The sequence below is a fragment of the Martes martes genome (genome assembly GCF_963455335.1).
Source record: "Martes martes genome assembly, contig: scaffold_412, whole genome shotgun sequence".
Classification (NCBI taxonomy): Eukaryota; Metazoa; Chordata; class Mammalia; order Carnivora; family Mustelidae; genus Martes; species Martes martes.
In genome coordinates, this window is record NW_027666484.1 from 26,478 (window position 1) to 37,463 (window position 10,986).

The window sequence follows — 10,986 nt, forward strand, 5'->3', positions numbered from 1 at the left end:
TGTGTGCATGCACATGTGTGTCTGTGTGTTCACTTACATATTCCACCAAGGTTCTGCTAACACCCTGTATGAAGCATTTAGTTTCTTAATCCAAACTCAGGGGACAATGACTGTGGACCAAAGGGATGATGCATGCGAGGGAGAAGAAAGTGGGTAAGAGGAGGAATGAAAAGGAAAAGAAATGACTATCATCAGCCTTAAAAGGCAAATGGGTAACTGGGGAAAACCATTTGCTCTAGCTTTGGGTGTCCTGGGATATAGGTTTCGTTATCCATCTTTTGTCCCCCACATTACTCAAGGTCTGAAAGTAAAACACCAAGGGACACCTAACTTCCTGTGCAGCAAGACCATTATTTTAAGAAAAAAGGGAAACAAACTTCTATTTTCTTAAAATAAGTTTGAAAAGGTTAGGAATCTGTGTACACAGGCTAAGCATCTCCAACATACTTACTTTTGTCTCCTATGTTTTCCCCTGCTGCCTCCCCTTCCTCCTCCTCCTCCTCCTCCTCTTCCTCCACTTCTGTGGGCTGTACGTCATCCTGCGGGTCACAGGCACTAACCGGCGCGTTCAGACAGCAGTGGTTGAACCCGCTATCTCGAGGCAGAGTAAAACTTCGAGGCTTGCCCCCATTTCCATTTAACACTTGCATTCTCTCGCTCTCGGCCAGGGGGTACGGCCCATAGTGATCCTGTAGGTGGCACTTCTGAGTTGGAAGAGTGGACTGCCGCCTGTGCTCCGGGGAGATGGCCGCAGAGTCAGAGAAGACAGAATCCTCCAGGGGTAGAGTCTGAAGATAGTGTAATCCTGAGCTTGTCAGGGGCGTCTCGATTAAATCCTGCCAGGAGCGGCGCTGACTGGCTGTCTTGCGAATGGGGGACACCGCACTGCTCCCGGTCACTTCCTGGCGAAACTCCTCATGGGAGGACTGTGACTGAGAGGTCTCTGTGGAAGAGAGCCGGCTGTGTTTTGCTTCCACGTAAGGACTGGCACAACTCATCTGTGGAAAGGAGCCTCTGGTCAGTCTCCACTGAAATAACGGACCACCTCTGTCAGCAAGGCACAAGTTAGATTTCTACCGGCTAACATTTACCAGTCAAGTTAATGACTAGTCAAGTTAATGACTAGTCAAGTTCACAGACATCTCAAAGTTGGGCCCTGGCTGATCTTTTAAGGGACTGAGATGAGGAGTGTTCAAATACAGCTCTACCAGACTCTCATGAAAAATCTGACGTATTAACATGCAAAATTTTAAAATGAAGCATAAGAAAATCTGAACGCTTACGTAAGAAATATTCAGCAACAACAGCAACAAAAATTTGAAGTTTTAAAAATCTCTATGCATTTGAAACTGTGAACAATTGTTGCCAAATTCGTATTTCCGGATTTTATGGAGTTTGGGGCTGAGGGCAAGGAGAGAGACTTTTGGATGTGAAAACAAGATGCCTATAATCAGACAGAACCCCTCCTCTTCCTCACAGCTGAATGTCTGCTCCTATGGGCGCCAAGGAAACTCTTTCTTAGGGTCTGCTCAATTTGTGGCACTTTGTAAAGAGTTAAAAATATAGGCAGGATGAGATTATACCCTGATGGGGATTAGCATTTGCCTTTAGCCTGGGCACCTCAGGGTACATAAACATAAAAGAAAAATGGGATATTTTATTCCCACAATTTCAGGTTTGGGAACATACCATATAGCATCGAGTGAATGCTGTAAAGGACTTGCAGGGGCCCCCACTGGGGACAAGGCTCACTCTAGCTCTGGCAGCTAACAGATCAGCCTGGCTCCTTTCTGGCGGAAGGAGCCAGCTTTATCAAATGTGGTCATGGCAAACGGGGCTGCAGCTGTGGTCAGGACAAGCCTGGCTGAGGCGAAAGTTCATACTGCCCCTCGGGCTAAAGGAGAAGTTAAGTAGCATCTTCGGGGGGCAGTTTATCTTCCCACATGTTAATAACATAAATAGTTTCTTTCTTGAAATCCCCATGCTGCTGTGATTAAAGAGCTGGTCACGAAGCTGCAGCTTCCCTTTCTTCCTCTCTTAGAAATATTTTAAAGGCATTATTCAGGCCCTGATGTTTTAGGGGAAGAGGGAAAATATGATATAAACTATATCTTGTCACTGAGTTTGTGATTTCATTTCTATTGCTCATCCTTGCACTCAGTGAACTGCTGCATTAAATAAATGTGTATACATAGAGGAAAAATTCTTAGGTAATAGACATTGTCACCCAAAGTTGTTATTAAAAATGTGGCTTACCTTTTAGTTATTGGTCAAAAAAGTGCCCATTTGTTTATTTCAGAAATATTTATTATGCACTTAGTAAATAAGTGCCAGTGCTGTGCTAGACCACAGGGATGTGTAGATCAATCCAACAGGGTCCCTGTTCACAAAAGGTCCATAGTCTAGTCCAGTGAGCTGTTTGTAGTCCCAGATATACTGACTTAATGTCTGCATCTGCATTTCTAAAATGTTCCAGAGGTGATTCTTATGCATAGCCAAGGTTGAGAAGTGGCCTCAAATTATGTCACCATCTTGTGTAGTGCCTTTCTTATTTAAAATCCTCTAGAGTACTATGGAGGTGTAATTAGGTTGACTGCTGTTGTCACCTAAATTCAGCTTCCATTTCCTGTGTGGAAGACTCAGTCCCAAGATAGGCAGAACTGACTCTTATGATGCCGTAACCATGCCATATATTGTCGAAACTGGGACACTACTGAGATGCTCTTAATACTTCTGATGGGAAATGTGCATAAAGTGGGATAGTCACAAGAAAACCAGGACAGTTGTTTACCCCATTAAAAGATTAAAGTACAGTCTATACGCAGAATAATGTACACAGGTTTAAGGAGTCTGGAGTACCATATAAACACATACATTAAGCTAGACCCCATGACTATCTAAAAAGCTGTATGTTAAAACATGTGTTCAATACAGATGTAATATTAATTTTTATGAGTTTTTTCTGAAGGACACAGGAATGAACTTTATTAGTGTGGAAATACATAAGGTCCATTTACATACCTTTTTCTAAGGAAATATTTTTGTTGCTGATATTTCCATGAAGGCTACTCTGACACAAGTAGGATTTTTTTTTTTAATAAACCAGGGCAGATATTTATGATGCCTGGAATCTGTGGTGACTGTTTCTCCTGATTAAACTGTCTTTGCATACTTAAATATTTTTTCCCCTTATTGCTTTTAGACTCCCTGTTTTCCTTCCTCTTAAGAATCCGGAGGTCTGACATGCAATTCACTACATGACTGTTTTTAACAAACGAAAGGATATCATCAAAGAATCTGATGCCAAATTACATACATGTCTGCTGGCAACTTACAGAGGGAGGCCGCGGGTATGTATCGTAGGGGGGTGGAGGGCTGTCCTGTTTGGGTGTTGATGGAGTATCTGCCTCTTCCTTGTCACTCTCACTCCAGTAATCTGTAAATTCACACACATAGATACAATAACATTCTATTAAATGTTTCTAGCCATGTTTTCAGCAACATACACTACCAGCTAACACAAGGAAATTTAAATTCCACTCCTACACTCTGCTCCCCAGCACCTCCTACTCCAGGCCCACCGACATTTATTTTCAGCTGGGTTTTGAGGAAGAAGGAGGAAGGAAGAGTACAATCACCTAATTCCCACCTTTAAAGCAAGCAATTATACACAGCTACAATTTTAAGGAGTTAAGAAAAAGACATTGCATAAGCCAGATCGGGTTTCGGGTGCTTTAGATTTCAGGCCAAATTATCCTGAACCTTTAATTAATGAATGATAACACATAATGCCTCTGAAAGGTGTATCATTTTACCCTAAAAAGGAAAGCAATGTATCTGTAGATCTGTAGAGATCTACAGATATAAAGAGCTCCAAAAATAATGTTCTCAGTTCTCTTTTCTGGCTTCAATTCACTGGTTATCTAACAATCGCTGATTTCCAGAGTCATGCTGACATGAATCTCTATAACACCATACTCCCACCTCTACTTGAAAACACATGGCAAATTCTGATTCTTGCCAAATGCAAAAGGGCAAATTTGCTGATGTGGGCCGCAAGTTCCAAACTTCCAGAACTACTTAAAAGGGTAGAAAATGTAAGCCGCTAGTTTTGGCAGACCTCAGACAAGAGGGAAGGGAAAAAATTCCGAGAGATGAATCAGCTGAGTAAGTGAAATACAGCACAAAGGCCAATAATCAAAACCTGTTCCACTAATACCTTAACCACTCTTAACTCTGGGTTAATTCTTTACAAGAGTTACAAGGAAAAACCTATAAGCATTACCCATATGAATCTCAGATGATAAAAGAGGAGAAAAATTATTAAAACATATGTTCCTTATTTTTACGAAAATCCAAATCACAAAAGAACCATCATAAGGCCTAAATGATGTTCAGATTTAGGTGAAAAATCATGGCATGTATTTTTACAGGAACCCCTCTCCACCCAGGAATTCCTATACTGTAATACTTATATAAATTTTCCTTGTGGTGTTTATTAATAAGTATAACTAACATTTATTGAGAGCTTACTATATATGCTGAATAGAAATTAATAGAGCTGGGATTTGAACTAAGAAATCACCTTGCCCTAAACCTTGAAGAGACTCTTTTGTATGACATAGGTGGGAGAATTTAATTTGGCATATATTCATGATGCTTTTTTTAAAAAAATTTTTTAAAGGTTTTTTTTTTTTTTTTTTTTTGTCAGAGAGAGAGAGAGAGAGAGAGAGAGAGACAGAAAGAGAGCGAGAGCCCACAAGCTGGGAGAGCAGCAGGCAGAGGGAGAAGCAGGCTCTCCGCTGGGTAGGGAACCCGATACAGGACTCGATCCCAGGACTCTGGGATCCTGACCTGAGCTGAAGGCAGACACTTTACCAAATGAGCCACCTAGGTGCCCCTATTCATGATGCTTTAAGCCCCCTCCTCCTTCTGCTTTATTACTCTGGCTCTCAAGAACAGCCATTCTTTAATAATGGAGAGAGATTATTATATTCAGGCCTCAAAATACTAAAACTTTGAAAATGCTATTCCTACTTTAATTATTCCCTCTGACTAAAAGGTAAGCAGAAACTAGTTAATCTAAATTTGTGTCTGGTATTTACAATGGACCATGCTGGTGACAGCCAGTATACTAACCTTCCCCTCAAAGACGAATTGATGTAGTTGCCCAGAGGTGTACCCAACAAACAATGGTGGGAAAAGCATGAACTATAATAGCTGGGTAGACGTAGGTTCAATTCCTGGCTATACCACTTACCATCTCAGTGCTCTTGTCATGGTTACTAAACCCGAGTCTATTTCGACATCTGTAAAAGGGGGCTAATAATAACCGCCATTCAGAGTTGTGTGTATGTGTGTATGTGTGTGGTGGGGGGACTAAATAAAGTAATATATATTCAAGTGCTTTGCACCTTGGTAGCACTCGATAAATATTAGGACCCCTGATCTTCTTGGGTGATTTTGTAGGTAGCATTCTAGGACAGTCTGACCCAGATCACATAGGAGATAAATGCCTTGTGTTTATCTTATTAGTTTTTTTTTCTTGTAGCAATTGCAGCAGTGAAAAGTGAATTCTGAAACTCTGGGATCTGGGTTAGGTAGTTCTGTGGGAGCTTGAAATACCACAGGAAAATCATTGCTGGAGGTGAAGACACTCGGCTCCCCCATGCCAGCCCCAAGCAGTGGTTTACCAAGATCACTTTGTTTTTACCCTTTCCACTATTTCTTGAAACTCTGGCACCTATGTTGAGTCTCTCCTTGACCTTTGCACTGATACCTTGGGGGTCTCAAGGAATTTGTACCTCAAATGGTCCTTATTAGCATGTTGAGAAGGAGATGATTGCCATTTTATCCAATTCTCTATAGCTATCACTACAAGTGACAGATGTGGGAGATTCTCTCTCTGTTTTTCCCCCTCAGCTGAATTAGGAAGAAATCTAGTCCACTATTTGATGTAAATCTTGGTTTACTAAAAAGTACCATCAATCTATAGTTTTCTCGGGTTACCGAAGAAAAGACTGAAATCCCACCTTGTAAATTAACTTCATTTCTCACAGTAAGTTGTGTGTCTTTGACAGAGAATGCCATAGAGGAGCCTACACAGAAAACTCAATCATGGTTTATTTGGGGTTTGTTTGGAAAATTACAGGCACACTGTTTGCTCAGAGGCTGAAAACCAGTTTGATTTGCATTCTAAGAGCAAATTAATTTATTTTTCTCAGCTTTCTATTTAGCACAAAATAAATGGAACTTTTAATGTCTCTTGCAGTGGTATTCAATTTTATAAGTAAATAATCATGAATAAACAGTGTTGTCAGTAGAACAGGAACATTTCCACTTTACTTCTCATGTTGATATAAAAGGGTAATTTAAAAAAAAGGATGACTTGTTCATCTAAAACTGCCAAAATTGCAATATATTTCATTCATTTTTATGTGATTAAAGCTTTAGGAAGACCTTATGTATGAGAGAAAATAATGTGTCATGAATGTCTGACTTGAAGGTGGGAAAATACAGAAAAATAATTAGCAGACAATTAGCCAAATTGTGATCTTGGCATAATTTAGTGTAACCCTGTTTTCTCTAAGTACAACAACAAATAATGCAAGAGAAGCCCACATCCTTTATACTTCCATAGCTACCGATAGCAATTCACTAAACTTTTATTTAAATCAATGCAAGAGTCACTTCCAAGCTGCACTGGGTACTTAAATAAAAAGTGCTTGGCAGTTAGTTTCTCCTTTGCATGTCTGTGAAAGATTCCCAACCCTCAAAGAGCTATATTTTGTATGAAGTTTAACTTCAGTACTGAGAATGGTACTCTGCAGATGTCAAAGAACTATATAGAAGTGTCGAGTAGACACAGGCATCCAGTTGTTTTCTATATAGAATATATCATGAGACCTAATTATGCAGAAAGTAGGAAAGTGTCAGATGTTTCTGACCTATGTCAGAGTGCCTGAGGAATATACACTCTGTGGAAATCCAAATTATTTCAGAGATTCTGGTTGCATTGTGCTAGCAAGAGAGGGGTGAATTATTAACTATTAGCTTCTGCCAGTGAATGTTTACCACTCCAGAAGGCACTGAAGTATATACTCACGTGACCAGGGCAGCATGAATCCTTGGACTGAATACTTATTGGAACCTGCATGTGCAATATAACTTACCAGTTCTTTAATCCACAATGAAATTTGGCCATATAACAACAGGTACAAAAAAAATTCACTAAAATCAAGACCATGCTAAGCTTCAAAATGATAAAATACAAGAGTTGAGCCTGAAAATCCAAGATTCCTTATTCATGTAAATCATGTTTTTTCAAAGATTCATTTTCCTCAGTACATTGCTCACTTCTAATTTTTGCCTCTTAAGAAGAACAGAAACAAATCTGTATGCACCTACAAAGAACTATTTTATGACTTTAAAAAATGTGAAAAGGAAGACTAGTATTTTTTTTTTAGTACTCTTAACACAATTTTAGGCCTATAAATTAAGTTGAAGTATGAAAGGTTTATTCCTTAAGCAAACTTTTAACAACAAAGAAATGTGGCTTAATGACTGGCCTGACACACTTCCTAGTCCTGGCTGGGATTTGCCTGTGCACGCTGATTTGATGGAGTATGCTTCCACGTTATTTGTGGAATTATCCATGCTGTTTCCCCCTCAGGGATGCTGTGTTTGTTACTTCCTTAACTCTCCTTCCTTCTCATCCTGTGAGAACAAGTCCAAATAATGGAGCTAACAAAAAGCCTTTTCCCTTTCCCCTCCTGGAAGCAATCTCTCCAGCTGAATTTCCACAGAACTTGATTTGTACTTTTACATTTCATTTTCTGTATTATATTAAGAGTAGCCTTTCTACTAGAATTCAGTGTAATTTCAGGCAGGATGGTGCCTATTTCACCTTAATTTAATCAGAGTGCTAGTTGAAGGCATTACACACAAAAGCTTCATATCGAATAAAATATCTTCTCTTCCCCTCTGCTGCTGACTTTACACCAGGCTCACAATCACTTCCTCTAACAAGTTATTTCCTCATTAATCCTGCCTCTTTCCCAGGTTCTTTTTTTTTAAATTTTGCATCCACTTAGCAAATTTTTTAAGTCAGTTGCATGCTGTGCAATCATTAGGACTTATTTACTTTATGTAACTCGCTAGTTTTTTTGTTTTTGTTGTTCTTTAATTTTTCTTAAGCAATTTCAATGGTGTACCTATGAGATCCTCAACAAGATGATATGCTCCTATTGGCAGGAACCATGTTTGCTATTTCTTTGAACTCTCCCTGCCCTAACTCCTCACTGTTCAGTGCTCTATTCGTGCTCATTCCCTCACCCAATGGCTCTAAACCAGGGCTAGGTAAACTAAGGCCTGGAGACCAAATGAGGCTCTCTGTTTTTGCATGCCTGTGGATCAAGAATGGTGTTTACATTTTTAAATGTTTAAGAACCCAGAGGAAGAATAATTTGGTATCAGTGTCCATAAATAAAGCTTTATTGGAGCCCAGCAACATGAGGAATCATGTGTGTACAGCTGCTTTAATACTGTAATGGCTGACTTTGACCAGTTTAGACAGAAATCTTATGGGCTTGCAAGGCCTAAAATACTAACTACTTGGCTCTTCACAGAAAGTTTGCCAACCCCTGCCCTAAACATTTGCGGACAGACTGGTTTCGGGATCTGCTTATGTTCTTTAAAGCTCTCTAACTTTTACCTTTTAGATGTTTAGAAAAGTTTTGGCTGAAGTTTTACTCTGAGAGGAAACAGAAGGTTTTTGGGATCTCTACATAAACAAATAGGCTATGCCCACTGGAGACACAACTGTGTTTGTGTATGTATGTGCGTGTGTGTGTGTATGTGTATCAAAGAAATATATATATATATATATAATCAAAGAAATTCTGCAGATATATATGTACATATATATACACATATATATGTATGTATATGTGTATATATACATATATACATATACAGACATACATATACATATATACATATACATGTATATACATATATATGTATACATATGTGTGTGTATGTGTGTATGTGTATGTGTGTGTGTGTGTGTGTGTGTGTGTGTGTGTATATATATATATATATATATATATAACTGCAGAATTTCTTTGATTTGAGGAAGTCTCAAAAGATTTCCAAAACCTGTTGATGCTTCCAAGGGCGTACAATAAATACTTCTTGGAAATGTAAAGCAACTTCGGAATGGTGACTACAACTTTCAGTAAAATTTTAATTCTGCATAATGACATTGTCTTTTGTAAATCTGAGGTCAATACTGAGGCAAGTTCCATTCAGATCACAGAGTAACAGATGAAGAGGACTGAAGAACATAACCAGTTGAGATAATTTATGGAAGAAGGGGTCATCCATCTGAGCTCTTTGCATAAAAGTCCACTTAAATGTCTATGAAACTGCTAAGCAGAAAAAAACAATGCACCAACAAGTACCTGAACTTTGGTCGATATTTAGGACCAATTACAGACTTTTATTTTTTTTTTTTTAAAGATTTTTTATTTATTTATTTGACAGAGAGAGATCACAAGTAGACAGAGAGGCAGGCAGAGAGAGAGAGAGAGGGAAGCAGGCTCCCTGCCGAGCAGAGAGCCCGATGCGGGACTCAATCCCAGGACCCTGAGATCATGACCTGAGCCGAAGGCAGTGGCTTAACCCACTGAGCCACCCAGGCGCCCCAATTACAGACTTTTAAAGGTTTTTTTCCTCCATTCGAAATAGACTGAGAGAGACAGCAACGAACTCCACACTAGGAGCTCCAAAAATTTCAGAGTTTATTCCCTATTGTTTAGTTTACTAAACCTTACCTATAAAATGCTATGGTTTGGATTCAAAGTACCCAGAAAACAATAACCACAGCCTGACATATGCATGTTCATTCAAATGACAGTAGTGAATCACTGCATAGGATAACAGCAAAACAAAACAAAACAAAAACCCTACGACTGTAAAAGAAGTATATATATCCCTTTACCTTGTTCTTGCTTAATCCTCTCTCTTTCTGCATATCCTGCAGTCAACATATTGATTCTGTTAAGCCATCTGAAAAAAAAATTAAAATCAGTAACATTGCAACTTAATTTCTTATATTTTACTTCTTAAAAATACTTATTTTAAGAATAAAGAAGATGTGGTGTATATATACAATGGAATATTATTCAGCTATAAAACAGAATGAAATCTTGCCATTTGCAACAACATGGATGGAGCTAGAGTGTATTATATTAAGTGAAATTAGTCAGTCAGAGAAAGACAAATACCATATCATTTCACTCATATGTAGAATTTAAGAAACAAAACAAATGAATGAAGGGGAAAAAGAGAGAAACAAACCAAGGAACCGACTCTTAGCTCTAGAGGACAATCTTATGGTTACCAGAGTGGAGGTAGATGGGAGTGAAGGGTGCTGGATGAAATAGGTGATGGGGATTAAGGAGTGCACATGTCATGATGAGCACTGGGTGATGTATAGAAGTGCTGGGTCAGTACATTGTATACCTGAAACTAATAAGAGAGTATATTAACTATATAGGAATGAAAATAAAAAACATTAAAATAGTGTTTATTTTACTAACTATATAGGAATTAAATAAAACTATATAGGAATTAAAATAAAAAATCATTTTTAGAGAGGGAAGGGGGGACAGAGGGTGAGGGAAGAGAGAATCTTAAGCAGACTCCAAGTCCAGCATGGAGCCTGACGAGGGTCTCGATCTCATAACCCTGAGATCACGACCTGAGCCTAAATCAAGAGTCAGACGCTCGGGCGCCCGGGTGGCTCAGTGGGTTAAAGCATCTGCTTTCGGCTCAGGTCATGATCCCAGGGTCCTGGGATTGAGCCCTGCATCGAGCCCCGCATTGAGCCCCGCATTGAGCCCCGCGTCGAGCCCCGCATCAAGCCCCCGCATCGAGCCCCGCATCGGGCACTCTGCTCAGCAGGGAGCCTGCTTCCCCCCT

General features: G+C 39.4%; 1 protein-coding gene across 1 annotated transcript; it reads right to left on the reverse strand.

Moving 5' to 3' along the window:
* Positions 1–451: 451 nt before the first annotated feature.
* On the reverse strand, positions 452–10,071 carry LOC308337995 (connector enhancer of kinase suppressor of ras 2-like; the record flags this gene model as incomplete). Its single annotated transcript, XM_080831548.1, has 3 exons — positions 452–998; positions 3,336–3,436; positions 10,004–10,071. Coding segments are annotated over 3 exons (716 nt in total), but the record flags the coding sequence as incomplete, so codon positions are not given.
* Between the last annotated feature and the right edge of the window lie 915 nt (positions 10,072–10,986).